Genomic DNA, 22,354 nt, shown 5'->3' on the forward strand with positions numbered 1-22,354 from the left:
AATTACGGTGCTCTATATCAAAAGAAAATTCAGGAAACTTCTTCCTTCCTCTGTTTATTACAGAGCATTTTGTATGCACCGAAGTCTGTAATGCCAAAGAGCTTTTTAGTAACTGGTTGAGCACCTTGTGCAGTATAGAAGGTTGAGTCATGGCATTTGATTATGCCAGATGCTCTTGTGTTATTTTAATATTTAAAGTGGCATTTGCTGTGTTCAGTTTTGCATTATTAAAATGGCATAGAATATGATCATTGGAAAAAGCTCAAGTGCATACTGCTTTGTTAGATGTGGGAGAAAAGAGCAAGCAAGTGTGAATGTTGAAAGCAGCTTAATGTGCTCTTGATTTATGTTTCCACAAGGTTTCTTTTCCACTGTACGTTTCTGCTTCCTTTTTACTGAGTGACTAAAACCTGGGAGGTCAAGGTTACCTGTAATGGCAGATGGGGATCTCTGTGTTAAAGTTGTATCTTTCTTCAGCAGTAACTGAGTAAAATTTCTCATTTATTTAGGTTTATTTATGAAACAGAACATCACAATGGCATAGCAGAGTTACTGGAAATACTGGGAAGGTAAGTTGTAGGTTTTGTTTAATCAAACTCACTTGGTCTTCAGAGGAGACTTTAAAAATCAAGTTGGGAATTGCAGATTGCTTTGAGACAAGATTAAAATAGCTTCATATCATGTGGGAAAGCTGTAACGAAGAGAATGAGTTTTCTGTGAGATTGCAGAAACAGCAAAAACTTGAACCCTGTGGCAATGTTTTGGGATGTGTCAATTTTTTAAATCTTATTTTTTAAGTCATTTTCTAGCTTAGGATCCTTGTAATTAATATTAGTTGTAAAGCAACTACAAATAACATGTAATTAGTTGAAATTTATTCAAAAATTCTTCTAACATCACTAAATGCATAGCGGGTAAACAAAGGGAGCATAGGTTATGAAACTTTAGAAACCTTCTTTTGTTAATCCCATTATATAGCAAACTTCAGTGATGCATTTGAAAGTACTTGAAACTAAAGTTTTACAACTTAAAGCTGATAGCCTTGTGACAACTAGCGTGTTTTTTATCAACTGATTTCTTCAATCCATGTGCAAGCTTTTGGGTTTTATACATTAATACCCTTTAAAAGCTTAGTTAGGTTTACTTCATGGTGTTCCCATATTTTTGCACATAAAAATAACATGTCAGCGAGAGTAGGTTGCTCAGGCTGGTCGGGCTTTGGGTATCTCCAAGGGTGGAGACTCCACAACCTCTCCGGGCAACGCGTTCCCATGTTTGACCACATTCACAATAAAAAGGTTTTCTTATTTTGAATGAAATTTCCTGTGTTTCAATTTGTGCCCATTGCCTCTTGCCCTTTCACTGGGCACCACTGACTTCGTCTTCTCCACACCATCATCCCTTCAGGTATTTGTACACATGGGTAAGATCCCCTTGAGCCTTCTCTTCCCCAGGCTAAGCAGCGCTCTCAGCCTTTCTTTGCGTGTCAGGTGCTCCAGCCCTTTCATTGTCTTCGTGGCACTTTGCTGGACTCCTTCCAGTACGTCTGCATCCTTCTTGGGCTGGGGAGCCCAGAACTGGACCCAGCACTCTAGATGTGTCTCACCAGGACTGAGCAGAGGGGAAGAATCACCTCCCTCAACCTGCTGGCAGTGCTGTTCCTAATGCAGCCCAGAATGCTGTTGAAATTGGAAAGATGTTTTAAAATTTTCTAGGTCTACATGTCTGCCCAGAGTAGTTATTTAATTTTCAACGAAATGTTCAATGATTAAAGGAGTTACATATCCATCATTACTTCAACATACTATAATCAAGTAATACTCATCAAGGTATACTGAAGTACAAGGTATACATCAAGGTATAACACTCTAAAGCTTAAATACTAGAATATGGAGCTGAATCTTCAAAACTGTTCCTTAAGTCACCAGCTTTTTCCTTCTTGGTTTTGTTAGGTTAGCTTTAAGTGTTACAAATTTAGAAGTTCAGTATTTTTTATTCCTCAGGCTTCCAAATCAAAATTTCTAGTAGCTAAATGAGGCTTCCGAGCTGTAACTGTTCTGTATTGGTTATTCTTCCAATCCATTAAGGAGTTTCACACAACATGTTGTTGACATAGAGCTTCTTATGAGTAACAGTTTTCAGTTGGGTTCCTGGGTTTTGGCTTGTCAGAAGTAAAGAGGAATTGAATTTCATACTGAAGTACTGGATTTCATTCTTTTCCTTTGCTAAGTGCTATATAATACTGGACAAATTAACACTTCCAGTAGGAGCTACTAAGGTAGTTATGTTTTTTCTGACAGTCATGTCTTGACAGGATTGCAGAATTTCTTCACACTCAATTGAGGCCAAACTTGCCCTACAATTCTGCTCCTCTTTGTGGTTAACAACCCTTAAAACATCTTGGAGAAACTTTTTTTCTTTTAAATTAAGTTAATGTATATTTGTCAAGTATGTGGAAGTTGTGGCAAGAACACCATAGAAATGTTAATGTAGAAATGGGGTTTTGATATTGTGCACTAAGGGACTTCAGGAGGAATAACCTCATATCCTCAAAATAGCTGTGCAGTCATTACTAGTGAAAATTATTTTAAGCATGCGCAGCAAGGGTGAGCAAGTGTTATTTAGCAAGCTTTAATTCTGGGACATCATCTAATTTCTGAAAGCTGAAATATATGTAACTCTGAATTTTTTTTAATGTGTTTTTTTAAGATAAGTTTGGCAGGTTCCTTTTGCCTGGGTGCCTTCTGTCCTTGTTAGAGAAGAAAAAAGCAGTAGAATGAATAAAATAGGATTTAAAATAGGAAATGGGCAATAGGATTCTGGATGTTTTAACTGATGTTAATGCTAGCAAAGTGAGTGAACACAAAACACTGTTCTAGTACTGTGTTTTTAGGCGAAGGTGCCATTGGCCCAGTATTGAGCCACATCTGCACTCACCTGGAACTGGGATGTCATGTGTTGAGATGCTGTTTGGTTATCTGCTAGGGTCTTGCAGAAATAGTAATATTTTAGTAGAAGTCATGTTTTGACTTGTCTGCTGTCCTGGATTGATCTGTTCTACGTCCAATCTCTGGTTCATTTAATTCTGTGAAGAAGCTGGGACAAATATGTATTCAAAGCTTTGATGATAGTGAATAGTTCATAGTGAAAGTTGGAATCTGAAGTGTAGATATGGTCATATATGTTGCTTGGAAGAAGAATTTGGGACCTGTGGAAGACTTGGGTGAGGGATGGGCAGCAGTTGATTTGACTACTCTGTTGATTTGTAATCTTTCGAGAACTGGATCAAAAATTAAATTGTCTCTGGTGCATGCTTAATTTGTAAATTTTTCTGTTGCATCATGTTCTCCAGGAGGTTGCCAAAAAACATGCAATTAAAAACAAGGGGTTTGATATATCCTCTACAGTAGTGCAGAGTTTGCATAATTACTGATTTTTATTTTTGAATTTCTTTCCCTGGCAGCATAATTAATGGATTTGCCTTACCATTAAAAGAAGAGCACAAAATATTCCTATTGAAGGTTTTGTTACCATTGCACAAAGTAAAATCACTCAGTGTCTACCATCCACAGGTAAGTTTTGTTCAGCACTTTTCATACTAGTGTTAAAGTAAGTTTACCTAGAGAGGTCGGGGGAGTCTAGTCATTCTGACATGGATTCTGTTCTAAGCTCCAACATTTCCATGCTAAGTGGCCTTGGGGAAATTATTTAATATATATACACCTAAAATGCTTCATTTGTTGAAGGGAAAAAAAATAAAAATATATTCGTGTGTGTATAAATAAATAAATACCTTTTTTAAAAGCACTCTAGTGTTTATAGATGAAATGCATGAAGGTTGATTAATGTGAGAGTTGATATTTATCCACACACAGAATTTTTTGTTTATCTTGTTCTTGTCTGTAATGTTTAGCCATACAAAAATTGCAGGAAAGTATGGTTTTAATGAATTTCATCTATAAACAGCTTTTTCTAAACTACATGGAGAATTTCAGCTGAATTCAGTTTCTTACAATTGTTGATGTTTTGAAGGAACTGGGCATTTACTAGGACATCATTATTCAATTCAATATATCTTTTTAGAAGTACACAGGAAAAAAAGGGGACATCTGAGTTGTATCGCGCTTTTAAACAAGCTGTATCTTTTCTGTGCTGAGTTTTAGTTCCATTCGGAATTCCTAGAGGAGTAGGAAATCATACAACATCAGAGAAAATACAGTATTATTGTGATAGGCTGAAATTTTCTCCGTGAGAGGTTGTTACACAGCTTTGTTTTTATAATTTGAAGGTTCAACACTTTCTGTATAAGTTCAAGTACTCCAAGTTTTAAGTACCATTTCTTCAAATAAAATTACTAACTACTTGTATTTTTAAGAACTCCATTTGTGTAATTAAAATTCTCTAGCAATTAGAGATGCTTATAAGCATTTGCTTTGGATTTGCCTACTGGGGCTCACATCAGTTTCTGTTGAAGTAGTAGGCTAGAGTGGCTCCTTCAAAAGTTTGGTGTTTTGGTTTTTTTTCCTAATGTTATGAATATGAGATGTTGTGGTGTGGCCAATCAGACTTTTCTCTTAACTAGTGCAGACATCTGTGATCGCCACCTTTTCTTCTGCCTACCTGAGATGGATTGGTCTTTATCTAGTCCCCTTATTTCACAAACTAATTCTCCCAAACCTTCAGGTGATTTGCATTCCTCATTGCTATCAGTAAAAAGAAGATAGTGACATAGGGATGCCTCTCTTACATGTCCTACTGGATGAAATGGGAAGGCACTTCAAGTGAGATCAGAGTGTCAAACACCAGAGTAAACCCACAAAAATTCACATTGAAACAGTGGCAGGTATTCAGAAGGATTTGCTGCCAAATCCAGATATACATGAAGAGAGCTAATTTCTATATTCAATTCAAATTTACTTTAGAATAGTGGAGAACACTAGATGTAATAATCTTTGTACATTCCTCAGATTACCTAGGGACGTTCTTGGTAGCAATCACCAAAACCAGGAAAGGAATTGGGCTCATCAGCTGAACTTCCATAAATGGAGAGACGTTAGGAAAATGCTTAAACAGTTCATGAGGTGTGCAGGGATCTTCCCATTTACTTTGGGACTATTGGACTATCAAGTGAAAGAGATGTAATAGTTCACCATTTAGGCACAGATATACAGTCTCATTCTCAGAATTGAAGTTGGTAAATACTGTAATTCAGCCTCAGCTTGCATCAGCTTTACATTGATATGCATAGTTGTCGTTAGTTCTCATATATAGAAAATCCTAAGATTTACAACAATGCATTTTTAACTGACTTAGGTTATGAAGTAGAAAATAGTTATTAAATCAGCATGGGACACCAAAATGTTAGTGAGAGGAAAGCACTTTAGAGGACAAGATTGTGACTTTTAAGTCCTGTGTTTGCAAAGATGAAGTGTGCTGAAATGCAAAGTACTAGGTTTAAAAAGAAAACATCAAATTATGTGTTTGTCTATATCATAACCCAGAAAAAGGTGAGGACAGACTTGGGAAGGTTGGGAAAAGTTGGTAAAGTGTATTTACCTTTTTGTTTAAATTGCCTGCCAAATAATTTTTCTAAAATCATAGAAAAACTGTTGTGTTTTTATTTGAATTCAGTAGTGTTCTCCACTTATGCTAATGATTTCAAAGTGTGTTCAGTTTCACAGTGACGATTAATAAAAATCTTTTTCTTTTACTGTAGCTGGCGTACTGTGTAGTTCAATTTTTAGAAAAGGACAGCACGCTTACAGAACCAGTAAGTTTATCTTGCTATTATTATATACTTTGGAATATTAATATCCCTCTCATCTGTAGACTGTTTAAGGAGGTTTCATGAATAAAGCATTGATATGTAATTGTTTTTATTAAGAGGAGTCAAATATTTAACCGTTTTGATCTATCAAATTCAGTTTTTCCAACAATTGTTTAGAATGTCCAAAATGAATCAAAACAACATTAAGAGCATGCCTCTTACAAACAGACCAGAGTTTATTCTGCTTAGTTTGTTCTGGCTGACTGGATATGAGATGGTTGCTCCGAAAGCAGTTTAGTCAGAAATTAGCTTGCCTGAACTGTGCTCTGCTGAGACACTGATGTTATGATGGAACACAGATTTCTGGCGCATGGAACTACCAACTGATGCAAGGCTTTTGAGTCAGATCCTGTTCATGTCTACCAAGTTTGGACCGTAGACAAAACCAGACTTTGGTCTGGCTGCACATAATTGCATAGATGAATACTTTTAACTGTTCTCAATAGTATATAGCGTTTTGCATCATTACACCCAATATTAAGTAGGTAAGAACTGATATATTTAATCACCAAGTAGCAATCAGTAAAACGATTGCTACTAACAAGAGTGCACATTATTAGATTATAACCATTTCCATTGCAAAACTGAAACTGGGATTCTTGAAACAAAGTATGCAGCTGAGCAAGAACTGTCTTCTACTTGGAGCTTTTAATACTTGTTAAGATATCAAATCTCAGACATTCTGTCATTTGTACTATATGAGATCTTGAAATCTTAGCTTTCTTCCAGACATCGGCTAGGATGTTACATATTTCCTAGTACAAATCTGAACTAAAACACAATCAAGGCTGTTTCCTTTTTTGATCCCAAATTAGTACATGATTACAAGATTCTTTAAAAACTTAGCACATGCATCACTGAAGTACTGAGTTCCCTTTCAAAAATTCTGGTCATTTCAAAATAAAACTCTTTGTTTCCCCTTATAATTGTCATACGAGACTTTTTGACATCTTATTAAAAAAATCTGCATAAATTTCCCAAGGCTTCATTGAGGACATAGTGTCTGCTTTCATGATGAAATAATACATATATGAAAGATGCACTGATTTCTCACTGAGTTATCTTGTCAGTGATGATATTTAATACTGCTTATAGTTTTTAAATATAAAAAGCTGGACTTCTACAAAAATGTCCTCCATTTCAGAAAACAAAAAAAGAGACTGCTTTTTATTCCTGAATGAGAGAAAAAAAAAAAGTTGTCTGAGAGAAAGGCTAATGGATTGTTGCAACATTTAAACTATATAAAAAGACAAATATAACCTTTATTTTAAGAGTTTTTCAAGAAGTGTGTACTGTTTTGGGTGGGGTTTTTATTGTCCAGTTCTACATCTAGGACTAGACAGACACTGTCATATTCTTGTTCTTCATGTGGCTTTTTAATCTTTATAAATGCTTTTGTTTTGTGGTTAAACTTATACTTTCAAGGTTGTATTAATTTCTCATCAAAAATATCTAAATTTAAGATTGAGTGCTATGCCAGTCATTTTTAAATATTTAACATGGTTTAAATATCCTTTGATGGAAAATGTCTTCCTATTTGAATATTGTTTGGCACCAGATTGCTACAGATGGAAAACAATTTTTATAGTTTAAAAAAAAAAAAAAAAAACAAAAAAACAAAACAAACAAACAAACAAAAACAAACAAAAACCCCACACACAAAAAACCCCAACAACTTAAATATTAAAATTTTACACTTTGGCTTGAAAACTGACATCTTTGGAAAAAGATGTTCCTTTCATAACAAAAACACTTGTGTCTACTCGCATTTTTGTTAAATCAGAAATTGCTAACAGCACAAGAGTTTTTACTCCTTCAATATAACTTTGTGTATTTTTGAAGATTCTTGAATAAATTATGTAATTGATAACTCCACTAATAAATACGATGTTTAAATATATTTAACTGCTAAACTAGTATCACTTTTCAGACTTAAATTCTTCTACTTATATATTCAATAGATGGGAGAGTTTGTTTTTCAATTAGACTCTAGAAACATTTCCCACAGCTGTATAGACTCTGAAGAGTTGTGAGCCAAGTGGCAGATGACTTCCTTCTGTGTCACATTTTTGTGGATCCCTTGGTTGTCTCCCCACTTCCTCCCCTTCCCCCTCCCTCCATCTTTCAAATGTTTGTGGTTTGCTAGGCAAAAACTGCTTCAGCAAGCTGGGTAAATGAGTTAATAATCATGAAGAAAGTTAAGACTGTGATTATAGTAATATAGTCAATTAAATAAAACTCGGCGTTTAAGGGTAACATGCCTAGAGTAGTCGGTCACCTGTCAGTTTGGGTATTTATAGTGAAGCTTTTCTTAAAATACAATGATAGAACTTAATTTCTTGAGTTTTGGAGTACGCCTCCAGGAAATTAGAGATTGAAAGCTGCTATTATTTAAGTGGCAGATAATTTTCCCCATAGTATAGTAGTAAATTTGCACTTTGATTTGATGATCATGTTAAGTTAGATGTCAGGTTACTTTCTCTACTCTTTTGATGATTGTTTTTGAACATGTCTTTTAAGTGTGTAAGTTTATTTTCTGAAGAAGTGTTTTTAGACCTATCAACAGTTATTTCTGTGACACTGAACCATATCCGATCACTGCTGTCACATGGGACAAGCAATCTGAGTTGTGTGTTCTGTTTAAAATATCAGACTTCTTAATGACATATAATTTAGTGCAAGGTAAAGTCAAAGTATCATGAATATTATGTTCACTTTATCTCTACAGGTTGTAATGGCACTGCTGAAATACTGGCCAAAGACTCACAGTCCAAAAGAAGTCATGTTTTTAAATGAACTAGAAGAAATTTTAGATGTTATTGAACCATCTGAATTTGTAAAAGTTATGGAGCCTCTTTTCAGACAGCTAGCCAAATGTGTGTCCAGTCCACACTTTCAGGTCTGTACTTACTGCATATACAACAATATGAGGATTTCTGTAAAGCAAACTTGTTCATGGTATTCCCTACTATTATTCACTGTAATGACTTTTATTTGTTGCAAAAAGGAAGTATTCAATTCTGTGTCAAATATTAGCTTTATTGTTTCTTCTCAAGAGTGCAGTATGTGCGTTCATACTGAGTGATTCACTTCAGTGTTATGCTTAACATAAAAGCTTAAAAGCTCGCTGTTTTCAGAAGTACCTCAACCCTTTCAGTACATAGTGTTTGCATTTCACTGCTTGTAATAGAGTTCTACAAATACTCTTTCTTTGGGAAAGCATTTCTCTGCTTGAATTTCAGATTTCATAGGTTATAGTTTGAGTCATGTCCCTATGAAGAAAAAAGCAATTTTTCTATCTCTCTTTCCATCAGCTCCATGACTTTTGTACTAGAAAAATCCAAATCTAAGTTGCAACTTTTCTTACCTTTCCCTTATATTTGCCAAATGTTTAAATTATTTGCTCTTTAAGGGATTGTCTGAAGAAGTGTTCCTTTTTTCATGTTGTCTTAGGTTGCGGAGCGAGCATTATACTACTGGAATAATGAATATATTATGAGTTTAATTAGTGATAATGCAGCAAAGATTTTACCCATCATGTTTCCATCCTTGTACCGGAATTCAAAGACGCATTGGAACAAGTAAGAAACTTGTACAAATAAAATTCTGCTACTTCACTTATGTCTAGTTTTAAGCTTAAAAGTGGTTCAGATATTTGAGTTGCTAGTTTTAACAGTGTGTTGAGCTATTTATTCTATGACATAAAAGTTGCTGGATAAGGAGGAGACTACTGTTGTCAAAATTTTTAGGAAATATTAAGAATTGAGGAAGATAGTTTTTTTTCCTTTTTTCATTAAACAAGAAACAGCGTTTTAGTGCATCTAATCCATGACGTGTTTTTATTAACATGAAGCGAGTTTGGCATTAATGTGTAGTTCAGATGCTTCTAAAGACTAACTTCGATTTCTGATCTCTAACCTCTTTGCTGATTTGCATTTCTTTTGCATTCTAGTGGAATATGTTGTAGGTCAGGTCATTTTTCTTCCTTTCCTCCCCCCTTTTTTTTTCAGCTTTGCTTATTGTTTTCTCTTCTTTCTCCATTGACTATTTTCACTTTTTTTCCCCACAATAACATAGTACTTACGCATGAAAACAGTCCTGGTCAGCTCCTTTCTGCAGCTGTTCCATTGTAAAGTGCCTCTTTGTTTGGGCTATTGTGCAACTGCTGGGATGGTGAAAGTATCACAGTCTAGTGCTGGCCATGAATTGAGGACTGCTGATGGGTTGGCCAAGAATGTGTAATCAAGCTGCCACTAAACACAGGAAAAGAAATGGAAGATAAAGTGATGTTAAAGTGATTGGTTACTGTCACTGGATGTAAGCAGTAACAAATAATGTACTCGTTAATAAAATTCTGATTCAGTGATGCAACTGTACATAGTAAATGTGGATTGTTGTCGGTTGTTTTTTCTGCCTTTCAAGGCCATGCTTTCATTTTATTCTGGGCAGAAGTCATGCTACCCAGGACAGCTGCACTCTTACTTGTAACTCATATGTATGATACAAAGTAATCATTTAACTGATTGCTTTTGGGATTTAATGATCAGCAATAGATTACAGACTGGAACTGTAAATTACTGTGTAAAAGTGCTTCATAAATCAGATTATTTTGGGTTTGGGTTTTTTTTGGTGTTTTACACTTCACTTTTCTAACACTTTTCTGAAGAGTCCTGGCATAATTGTGTTAAAGTGAGCGCTGTTGCTGTGTGGCAGTTTTCAAAATGAATGGTGTCTTTTCTAGGCTCCTTTTAATGACTAACTTCTTTTTTTCTTTAATTTGTCAGTTGCCAGTAAGTTAGTTACATCAAGATCTTTAATATCATCTTGCATTTTCTCTAATAACCCTAGTTTCATTAGTGTGAGCTACTAAATTTCAAAACTAGTCCTGTATTGATACACATAGTATTAAAAATGAAGTTCAAACATCAGAAGTGTAAGTGACGAGTAGTACTATAGAGTAAGAAAACTGCATTTGAAGTTGGTAATTTTAGTACTTGTATTAGCCCTTTTGAGGGTAAACTGAAACTTCCACTAACTAGTTTTGTTTCCACTTATTCTGAAATGATGTAATTTTCCAGTTATGTAGGCTATTGGCTACTGTTGACCAGAAAAAATAGATTTCAAAGTTTAAAGTACTCTGAGTTTCAACCAGAAGTTTTACTTATAGGACAATACATGGCTTGATATACAATGCTCTGAAACTCTTCATGGAGATGAACCAAAAACTGTTCGATGACTGCACACAGCAATTTAAAGCAGAAAAACTGAAGTAAGTTTTCATGTCAGTGTGTCCGTCTGTTCTTGAATAATTTGTTCAGAGTGCTTTAGCTCTGAAAAACTACCGTGTCTTTAGTGGGAAGTTGTGCCCATTTGATTACAGTGCAACAGTCTCAAAAGTGACTTGGTGAAACTTCTCATTATATATGAACTGTAAAATCTTATTACGAGTAGGATGTGTAGTCTTTAGCCTAATACTGCTGGGGGTCACCATCTTCCTAAAAATTAATTTTTCAGGGGAGGGACCCTGCTAATCATGAAGGTCAGTGCAAAAGATCTGTTAAACAGTTTAGTTTACATCCCGTGTTTGTTTTAGCATGCTTTATTTACCCAGTGTTATTTTCTTTCATGTTGTCACTCAGTTCTTCCCAAAACACTTTTCCAGTATTTTTCAGCATTGCATTGTGTGTAAGCACATGTACATGTTTTTCTAGAAATTACCCGAAATAGAGTTGTTACTCTGTTGAAATACAGGGTGTTGGTACATTATTTGCCAGAAGAATCCTGCTGAGTTTAGTGTATTCTTGCATAGGCCAGTGAACAGAGCAGGGATTTGGAAGCTAGAATTTTTCTGGTTTATGCCCAAAAATGCAGATAACTTTTATGGTCATAAAGTCACCTATCTTCTGTTCCTCTACTTCCAATTTTGTTAAATAGACTTAATTTTTTGAATATTCAGTATGTTATAAAGCCTACTAAAGTGAGATCGGGAAGTCAAAAGTATTAATAGTTTGGCTCTCGTTTTAGGGGCTGGGTAGCATAGTTAGAAAGTGGGTACTGAGAATACCTGGATTTGAATTTTTAGTTTTAATTTCAAAGTGAACAGGGATTCCTTCAAGTAGTAGTTCAAATTATGCACCTATTTTAAACCAATATACTGGAAGTAGTACAAATTATTAATGTAGGTTGATTTGTCCAAGTTTTGAAGTTCCTTATTACAATTTGAATAGAAATGAGCTTGTAGTATAACAAATTTTTAAGATGTATGTGTCTGTTTATAGATAACAAAATGTGAACATTTGCTTTTTAAAAAAAGACTATGTAAGTCTCTCTTCTATCATAGCAAATAAGTATAATCCCTTTTAAATGGGAAAGCACTCTTTTCTTCTCTGGTTTTGGGTTGGGTTTTTTTTGGTGGCATTTTGAATGTGAACTAAGGCAGGCAGAGTACCGAGTGACGCAATAGCCCAAACTTAACTTAATTGAGAGTTGGAGGCAAATTGTGTATGTGCTTGAATATAACTGTTTGGGTTTTTGGTTTTGTTTTAGTTTGTTTTTTTACATTTGGGTCATCTGCTCTATGCATTAAAGCCTGAGAGCATTTTTAGTGTAAGCTCAAAGCCCTTTTAAACTCTACCACCTTTCAAAGACAGGTGTTCATTCTAGTCTCTGCAATAAGTCTGTAAGAAAGAAAGGAAAAAACCCCTAGATTTTACCATTTTGAATTACATTAGGCATAAGGAAACACACTTTTCCTGCTTTAATTTAAAAGGGGGGCGGGGGGGAAGGCATCCCATGTCATCCCTCTTGGCTTGTGACTCCCTTGAATGAGTGTGGTTTTGTTGGGTACTTCTCTGTTAGTGTTCAATTCAAAATGTCTCTGGGCCTTTTCCTTTAAACTATTACCTGAAGCCATTGAGCTGACAGTAGGAATCTCTGCCTTTTCTTAGGGTCAGATGTTAGTTTCTTAGGGTCAGATGTTAGTTTCTTAGGGTTCAATATAGAATTCAAACACTATAAATTTAAAACACAGACACACTTTCAACATAGATCAAGACTTCTTTCTGTTTTAACTCTGTTAACAATGTACAGTTATTAAAGATAAACTTGTCTCAGCCAGTTTGTTGCTTTCGTGAGAAAATATAAGTTTTTTCCTTTTTAATGTTGCTTTGCGATCATGGGGTATTGATACGATGCAAATTATGCTGTCAACAGTAAGTGATATTTTAGGCAGTAGGCTGAAACAGGCATAGCTAAGTAATTTATTCTGTTGAATTCTTCTAGTAAATTTCTTCACATTTAAGAAAGTGTACAAGTTGTGATGCGAGATTCACAAAGCTGCTTTTGCCATTTTTGCTTCTAATTTTTTTTTTCAGAGAGAAGCTAAAATTGAAGGAACGGGAAGAAGCATGGGTTAAAATAGAAAATCTAGCCAAATCAAATCCCCAGGTATTTAGAAAAGATTAACATGTTCATGTTTAAATACTTTAGTTTTGTTAAATATCAATGGGGGAAACAGGTCTGACTGATCATGGAAATAAAGCAATTTCACTAATTGTATTATGAAAGATATACAATAAAAGTACTTTTAAAATTTGTAACCTTTCTCTTGTGCAAGTAATTATTTTTTAAAAAAAAGGTTTCTGAAAAGTATGATATGAAGTACTTTTTTCCTTTTCTTATAATAGGAGATATACTGTATTGCGGTTTGAAAAGTTATTGTGCAAAATTATGGAAAATATAGAGATGCCATAGTTGGTTTCTCTTGAAAAGCTGTTTTACAAACAATATATTACAAAAGAGATCTTTCTGCAAACTGTGAGTTATGGCTGGTCAGTTTTCCTCTGTGTCAAATGGATTAAAGTAATGTTGTACGTTCTTGTCTGCTGCATTTGTTCTCATACTTGCATTGGGCCGGTCTTCTGGTGAACCTGCACCTCAGGCTCTTACTAAAAGGAAAACATCCTGTCAGGCATTACTTGATGTAACTGGAATTTTGATAAAGAAACAAAGGTCCTTTAGACTATTCATTATATTTTGAAATTATGGGAGAAGGGGATGGTTTGGCTTGGGGCTGGTTTTTTTGTGTGGGTTTCCCCCCCCCCCCCCCCAATTTGTTTGGAGAATGCTGCCAGTTTTCCTTTATCTCAATCATACAGATTGCTGCTATGGGCAAAAAAACCCAAACATTTCAGTTACTTCGCAGCCAGAATTTTACTATACTGCAGCAAGAAATTTACAGTACTGTATCTTTCCAACATCACCTAGCTGAGTTTAAAGTGGTGGAAGATGGAGTAACGGTACTCTATAAACAGAAGTATGGGGTCATCTTTTTTTTCTAAGGAGGAGGAATTTCATAAATGTTTTTTTCCTCTTGTGCCGTTTCTCAGGGAACAATTACTAAACTGCTCAAATAAAATTTGTTAAACAAAATGTCAGTTAACAACAGATCAGTTAACCAAAAAAGAACCATTCATCTGAAAGCAGCAATTGATTTTCAGTGACAAAACATTCCTCTAATCAGATAAGCCATACAAAAGCCTTGCTTGAAGAGTACTTGATATATCTGGTCGTTTGCTACCACAATGATGAACTACTGCATGTCCAGCTAAATAAGGGGATTGACTTGTAGTAGTAAAATTTAGTGTTCTACAGTGTAAATTTCCTTTTTTTCCCCAAGTAATTTTTTTGTCACTGTGTACGTTTTCTGAAACTGGTTAACACAACCTGTATATAGTATGCTTGAAGAGGGCTAATAATTGGAAGCAATTTAAAATAAAAATTATTACTTTGAACACTTGAGTGCTCGACTGAATTGACGTAAGGATATAAATGCTTTTAGCACTCTGTATAATAGATTTTTAAGGTGTGGGCTTTTTCCTAGAATTTCTATTAACTTTTTAATTTGTCTAATTACTGACAGTTCTTTTTGTTCAGAGCTAGTCCTGACTCTGCTTGACAAGAATACAGTTTAAGATTTTAGATCATTATATTTGCTAAATCCTTGCTGTCAGTTTTTTCTAGTTTGTCTCATCTGTATTACATTATTGGTACACTCAAATACTAAAATATTTATGAGGAAAAATGGATGAAAACGTGTGTGTGTGTGTTCGTAAATGAGTTTTGATTTCAAGACCGCATACACCTCATCTGAATTAAAATAGAATTTAAAATATTGAGTTTGCTGTACAGTAAGCTTTAGATGTTATACAAGTGTTTCTACAAGATGTTTTTTATCCCGAAAAGACTTTTATGGCTGTTTTACTTTCTCAAGACAGAAAAGTTTAATATTTTGTTTTGAAATTATTTTAAATATATATTAACCATATTTGGCCTTATAACAGTGTATTTTCTCTTCCAACACAAAAGTGCACCAGAAAGTAAAATCATTGTGTTTGGATTGCTACACTGTTCACAAATCACTAGACAATGTATTAATAAAGTTTCAGATAAATGATTGCCAAAGACGACACTCAATACTGGCAAAATCTGAATATTTTAAAATTCAGTGTCAGATAATCAAAGCATATTTTTTGTATTCTGACTGTATTTTTCAACATGACACTTGTGCCAAGTGAAAGTATCGGAGTTCCATTTTAAAATTTAACTTGATGCCTGGAAGCATAAGATATTGAAGCTAATCTCAAATAACTAATCATAGCATTCAAATGCTTAAATACACTCTTAGTATTTAAGTATTACTACTAAGAAGCATTATTTTAACACTTTGCATTTTATTAGTACCCAACATATAGTGACACGAGTTTGCTGAACAGTCCTGTTGCAATGGAAACAGATGGGCCTTTAATTGAAGATTTGCAGATGCTGAAAAAGACAGTGAAAGAAGAGGCTTGTCAGGTACAGCCATGTGAAGATAACAAAGTACTCTAAATTAATTTTTTTTTTAAGCAACTGTTAATCCTAGACATAAACTTGGGTTATATTTTCAGCTCTGTAACCATTTATCCTAGAGTAATAAACTTCATTAGAGCTGCTACTTCTAAGTGATACTGTAGCAGCCAGGAATACAGTGTTATATTTCTAATGCCTGTGAATCTGCTGTGTGGTCTCTTTTGACATTTCTACTACAGAAGCTTTCATTTTCCTTTCACTTAGAAATAGCTTTTAGTGTCACGGTGGGAACAATGATTATGCTTTAAGGATAGTTAAAATATGGCTAAAATCTACCACATCATGTTCTTTTCTCTATATAACAAAATTGTTTTTTCGCAAGGAAAACTTGTATAAAATATAGTCGGATTCTAGTGGTGACGTTTTTGTTTGTTTGTTATTCAGAGCCTTCTTAATGGCTAAAGCTACTATGTTTTGAAAAAAAAAAAATGTGTGAAGTATGCATTTGTCTTGCCCACTCATGGGTCGTCTTCCTCAGTCCACCATCTGTCACATTCCACTACCTGCTGCAGGGCAAGGAATCTCAAGGTCATTCCAGTCTTTTCGTCTTTAGCTAATGCTTAGTGATTTTTCAGGTATTTTTAATTTAACTTCAGTTAAGTGGAACCAGAATCCTGACATTCAAACTAGAGATTTAAACTTGGAGCTGATGGAAAATGGAGAGGTGCCAGGGAGCATTGTAGTATAACTAAGATGTCTGGTAGGAGTATCAGTAATATGAGTATCTCTAAATCCAGCAAAGTTTTAAGACCAGAGAAGTGATCTGGAGCTGAAAAACTGGTTGAGATCAGAGATAAAGTCTGTTAATTTGAACCAATGTATCAAACAAGAAATTTAATAAAAATAAGCATATGGTCAACCTAGCCTCCTATGTTACTTTCTTAAAATTCCAGTGTAATTATCCTGCAAGATTATATTTTATTTATTATTTGTACTATGGCATTTTGGATTAAAAATCAAAATCAAAAGAAACACTGGAATGCCTCCCAGGACATGCTCAGTGGTTCCTGTTTTTTAAACACTTATCTCTGCAGTGGAACCCTATGTGTTACATGTAAGTCCTGGGGGCCAAATTACATGCCTGTCCGGAGCAATGAATGAGGGTAGCATTGCCCTGAATGGGAATGCTGGTTAGAGCTAGTCAGTGAGGAGCACCAGGCTTATTAAACCTCTGTCTGTCTTCAGACCTTGGGTAGCTTAGCCAGGCCCACATGATGGGGAGAGAGTCCTCCTTTCACTAGCTCCAGAGCCTAGAACCAGTTCTAGTGGAGACAGGTACATATAAGATTATTAAATAAAAAGAGTACTGCTTAATCTTAGAGTTGTGATGATGGTAGTGTCCATCTTTTAATATGCTGTTTCCTAGTGCATAACCATTTTCTCAAGATTTGAGACCTTGGTTCACTTTCCATCCTGGCCAGAAGGAATTAAAACTCATACCTCCTAACTCTGAGTGCTCTAACATTAGTTCTAGAAGAAAAGTAGTTGGGACAAGCAGTTACGAACAAAGTTCCCAGTCCCAGCTGCTGGAAGCGTTTGGGGATTTCGGCCAGTATTATACAATATAAAATGCGCAAGCAGTAATGGCAGCCCAAATGAAAACCAAGGACTCTACCTAGGTCTTACCTTCTTCTCTACAAAGAATTCAACTTTAAGAGCTATAATATTGGGGCTATATACAGCTTCATTGATAGCATTCCAGCTGGAAAATGAGTGCATTGCATTCCTATGGATGAGCTTGATTTCCCTCTCCTCCCCTGCCCCAATTGTTAGAAGGGGTGGAGATTAAAAAAGTGACACTAATGGAAAAGAAACAAATGGTGAACTAAATAAAATTATGAAACGGGTTGGAACTGTTTAAGCATTCTTTAGCCATCTTTCCAAGTGCATGCTTTCCTGCTTTTCCTTGCTCAGAAAGTGTGCAGGAAGTAAATGAGATGATTAGAAGGTTATAAGGCTGTTTTTCAAAGATAAAGGTCTTGTCCTAGCAGAGCTAATAGAATGGTTTGAAATAGGAATTCTTATTAGAAAAACTTAGAGAAATCTGTGAGAAGTATAAAGCTTGCAAGAGGATTGATAAGTCTGGGTCACCAGGCAGGAAAAGGATTGAGGATTAGGGTATTGCAGAAAGCAAGCTAGGTACCATTCTTGCATCAGTCTTTGAGAGGACACTGGAAAGATAGTTACGTATTCCTTGCTAAGTACCAGCAGATATTGATGCTAAAACAAGAGGTATTACAGTTACCAATTTAAAAAAAAAAAAAAAAAAAAAAAGACGGCAAGGCAGAAGGACAGCTTAGTTTTTATTTTTTTAAATAAAACTTCGGAAGTGAGGAACTGTGTAAAGATCTATACGGTTTCAATGAAAGTAAGGTTTATGCCAGAGGTTGGCAATGTAGCAGAATGTCCATACTGAAGAGGTGATGGAATGACTGAGGAAAGTAGACCAGGAATTTTTTACTATACCAGACTATGTGAGTGTTTTTAGTGAATACTCTTTGCTACAAATAAAACTTGACCACCATGACTTAGTAAATTTTTGAACATGCTAGTAAATCAATGGCTAAGTAAAAGCCAATCAGTTTTTATAAGGACTTTTTTAATAGGAAAACATGAATAAACATCATTGATCTAGCAGGCAAATTAGGGTAGGTGAGATGGACATGGGGACTATATAAAGACACCATTATGTAGTTTCAGGATACTCTGATAGGGATACTGTCTGGTTTTGAGAGAGCGTCAATAAAACAATACATCAGAACCTTAAATTTTCAGATATGCGAATACTGCGAGTAATTAGAAGCATGGAAAAAACTTAAGATCGTTTATCTTAAATGTAGAGACATACAAAATGAAAAATAAGTGAGAAGACGTGACAATTTTTAAAAATGTTATCAAGTGATAATGATGGTAGTAATGTCGTGATTGTTATTAGCTTAAAATTTGTTAGCTGTTTCTGATTTTTCCTCTTAGCAAAAAAAATGGTTTCGAGACTTGCAACTGGGTAGCTGATGGGGTAAAGAGGAGAAAGTATAAACTTTTTCCCCATATGTTTTTATTTCTTTTCCCGTAAGTGAACATACTGATGTGCAAGAAGTATTTTTAAGGGCTTGTTTAGTAATTAGTATTTTTGGCCAATTTTGTTCTATTTTTATTTCAGGCACAGAAAGATCAGAAAAAAGATCGTCCTCTTGTGCGACGCAAGTCAGAACTGCCTCAGGATATCTATACCATGAAAGCCTTGGAATCACATTGCAGAGCTGACGAATTAATATCACATGATGGGCATTAAACTATTACAGTGAAATATTATTTTGGAGGAACAGGTTGTTTTTTTTCTGGACTCAGTTCTACAGTAGAACTTACTTTTTTGTGCCATACCAATCAGTTACACACAAAGTCAAAGCTTTCTTCAACCCAGTTCTGTCGGCAATAACTTAATAGAGTATGCAGCTCAAGATTAGTAGTTCAAACAATGGTAAATTACCCAAGTCCATATGCAGAATATTGGGTTGACTATAATCAAGTGGACACAATTTCCCGGAGGTGTTATCATAGTACCAGCTAGCTGATAACATGCAGTTTTTATACTCATATTTGAGAAAAGCATTCTATAAACTCTTTCTGTCTAAATAAGTGAATGACCAATAGTTGGTACTAATGATAAATGTGTGTTTTCAAAAGTGAAATTATTTCAAATTTAAGTATTAAACTTTTTCTAGGATTTCTCAACTTTACAGTTGTTTCCACATTATTGCTGTCTTGTAATATACCAGCAGTTTTGAAAATACACAGTTATTCTTTCGTATTATAAAACATGGCTTACAAACTGGTAACTTTCATGACAATCCTCAATCATCATTCCTTTCTAAGAATTCTGTAAATTTATTTCTCCTTTACTTAGGATAAAGATATATATCTATATATACCATGTCCTAATACTTTATGTATATTTAAAGCCATATTTTCCAGTCTTTAGTGTATAATACGGCACCAGTATTCCAGAAATGAACTGGTAGAAGAATTTTTCCTAAAATGAAAATTTTTACTATGACTGGGAATAGACTGACTATAAAATTTCATTTTACATTTTTTTTCAAGTCAATAAATACTCTTTCACTGTTTTCTCCCTTATCTGAGCTTTTAATACTCAGCATTTTTCTTGGGCTCTAGGAGTTCAATATTCTGTGGCAGATACTATGCGTGATTTCAGTTGCATCAGTTTTTATCTGAAAGGTGAACGTAACCTTTCAGGAAACACAACATCATAAGCTTATTAAAATAAGAAGAACAACAGACCCTTGAATTCCATTCTGCTTCTTTTTAGATGAGTCTAAGAGCTGAGGAGATAATAGTAATTTTACCGTGACAATATTTTTTGTTGTTGTTGTAAAGAGCACATGTGCTGCAAATACACCTCACAAGTGAACTGAAAATGCATCTGAGTTGCTGATGATCTTCAAATGCTGCTATATATTCCACAAGATTACTTGCATGTAATGAGCTTTTTGTTGTAGATGGAAAAGCACGGAAGGAAAATCTCTTTAAAAATATAGTGCTTTGTCTTCAATATTTGATTTCTCTCAGGGTGGCCAGTATTTTGACTTACTTATCCTGCTTACAAGCTGTTTGAAATGTGTTCTGCTATTCTAAATGGGTGATTAGTTTCTTTCGTCTCTGGCAGTAACATGATAGAACTTAATGTTTAATGTCTTGATGCATAAAGAGATAAAAACGTGGCTTCTTTAAAAATAGTTTTGTTTTACTTTTTAAGGAAGTATAACGTCTCCTGCATCCATTAAAAAAAACAAATGCGCAAAGCAGACATTCATAGTAACCTTGTGCAGATGTAGTGCCTGCTGTTTGTTGGTTGCATTTAACATTCGATTTCCAATATTTGTTATGTTGTCTACTGGAAGAAAATTGTGGGTGGTAAATATTGGCTTACAATAACTAAATTTAAAGACCAACCCAACCTTTAAGTGGAATGTCCACTGTGTCTGAAAACATTTCCTGTAAAACTTGAAAATGAATATGCTTTACCATTAGGATAAACTATATTAAAACAGTTTAAAGATGCCTTCTCCTTTTGAGGGAAAAAGGGTGCTTTTTTAATTGTGTAAAGCAATGTCTATGTATTTTGATATACCATTGTTTGAACTTCCATCTTTAGCTGGTAGATTATCAGTTATCTTTGATTTTGGGTGTTCAGTATGTTTGTGCAAGAGGTTGCTGAAAGGAATTATTCTTATGTTACCCAAGGGGAAAAAAAAAAACAAACCTGTATATCAATGTTTGATTGATTGTGTGATGCTCAACGTATAAGAACATCTTTCACTGTCTGGATTTTATTTCTGTTCTTTATTGAAGATAAACACTCACCAAAAAGGGAAGTATTATGGTATTTTTAAAGGCTTAAAGTTCACCATAAATTCATAATTGAAGTTTTGGGCCACTGAACACTTAGGCAATATTCCAAAACCTATCACCACTAATGGTTTAGCATGTTTATTATCAATATTTATATGCTACTTATAATCCTGTACTAAACCATTCCGAAACTAATACATCCAAAATAAAAAGAAAAATTAAAGTAGAATTTTGGTGACTGTTGTTCTTCATAAAGTTCTGTGTCTGATACCTTTCCCCGTTTTCCAAAATTACACCTGTACATCAGGAATGTCAAAAGTAATATTACAAGTGTCTTTTTAGTGTGGCTTTAGTATGGCTTCATTTTAATATTGTACATACATTGTACCTTGTTTTATGGTAATAAGTAATAAAAATGTAGACTTCATATTTTGTACAGAATTGTCCTATGTACAGAATAAAAAGTTCCTAGAAACAGCAAAAATAGGTAAGTGGCACAATTATTTTTCATTAGACAATATCTGTAACATTATGCGTTAGTGGAATGTTAAGTTCAAATGTACCTACATATTTTTTAACATTTTGTAATTCAATTTTTTGTTCTGGCATTGTTTCTGAAGAACTTCATACACCTGCCATTTAATATGCTTTTATCTAATTTTAAAACTTTAAAAAAAATGGTGTATTATATGGATAATAAAGAACATGTGAATTTTACTTGCTCATCATGAAACTACATTTAGCACAGGGTGTTTGGGGGTGTATTCGATTATCATTGTTGCAGAATCGGCTGTGCAAATTAAAATTTCATAAATTTCACAAAAGCAAAAAAAAAATCTTATGGAAAGGCCATTAGTAAAAAATGGGGAATAATGGATGTTCAGCAGAAAAAGCAGACGTAACTTTTAGAACAACTGTCAGTACTGACTGGAGATTGATCAAATTCCTTTCTACAAATATGAAAGACACACCTTTCAAACCATAGCATTTTCCCCTGTAGCACTTTTGTATTGACAGCCTTCAAGCAAAATAGCTATAAAATTAGGGATTCTAGTGTGGTAGGTGGTAACGTGGCCAGGTGGCAAGGATGTAGGAAAAAACTTAAGTTTGCAGGAGGAATTGTCTCCCTCTGGAATCCATAAAAATCTTCAAAGGAGCTAAGGAAATTGCTTACATAAAGCTGACTTTCACTAAGTGGTGGGTTTGGGTGGGTCGGGGTGGTGCACGGAAGCCTGGGATCAATATCTG

At 34.7% G+C, this 22,354-nt stretch overlaps 1 protein-coding gene across 5 annotated transcripts in view; it reads left to right on the forward strand.

Moving 5' to 3' along the window:
* The window catches only part of PPP2R5C (protein phosphatase 2 regulatory subunit B'gamma), an 85,393-nt gene extending 63,570 nt beyond the window's left edge, over positions 1-21,823 (forward strand). For 3 of the 5 annotated variants that reach the window (XM_087747713.1, XM_087747715.1, XM_087747716.1), the window contains 9 exons: positions 510-569; positions 3,464-3,572; positions 5,717-5,770; positions 8,556-8,726; positions 9,281-9,408; positions 10,995-11,096; positions 13,201-13,273; positions 15,566-15,706; positions 18,897-21,823. In XM_087747713.1, coding sequence (XP_087603839.1) covers positions 510-569; positions 3,464-3,572; positions 5,717-5,770; positions 8,556-8,726; positions 9,281-9,408; positions 10,995-11,096; positions 13,201-13,273; positions 15,566-15,706; positions 18,897-19,028 — 970 coding nt within the window. In that variant the 3' untranslated portion in view covers positions 19,029-21,823. The remainder of the gene's footprint in view (positions 1-509; positions 570-3,463; positions 3,573-5,716; positions 5,771-8,555; positions 8,727-9,280; positions 9,409-10,994; positions 11,097-13,200; positions 13,274-15,565; positions 15,707-18,896) is intronic. The other 2 variants (XM_087747714.1, XM_009467158.2) reach the window with 1 other exon arrangement.
* Positions 21,824-22,354: the final 531 nt, after the last annotated feature.

The sequence above is a fragment of the Nipponia nippon genome, unplaced genomic scaffold (assembly GCF_047370975.1).
Source record: "Nipponia nippon isolate SJK-2023a ecotype South Korea unplaced genomic scaffold, ASM4737097v1 scaffold_11, whole genome shotgun sequence".
Classification (NCBI taxonomy): domain Eukaryota; kingdom Metazoa; phylum Chordata; class Aves; order Pelecaniformes; family Threskiornithidae; genus Nipponia; species Nipponia nippon.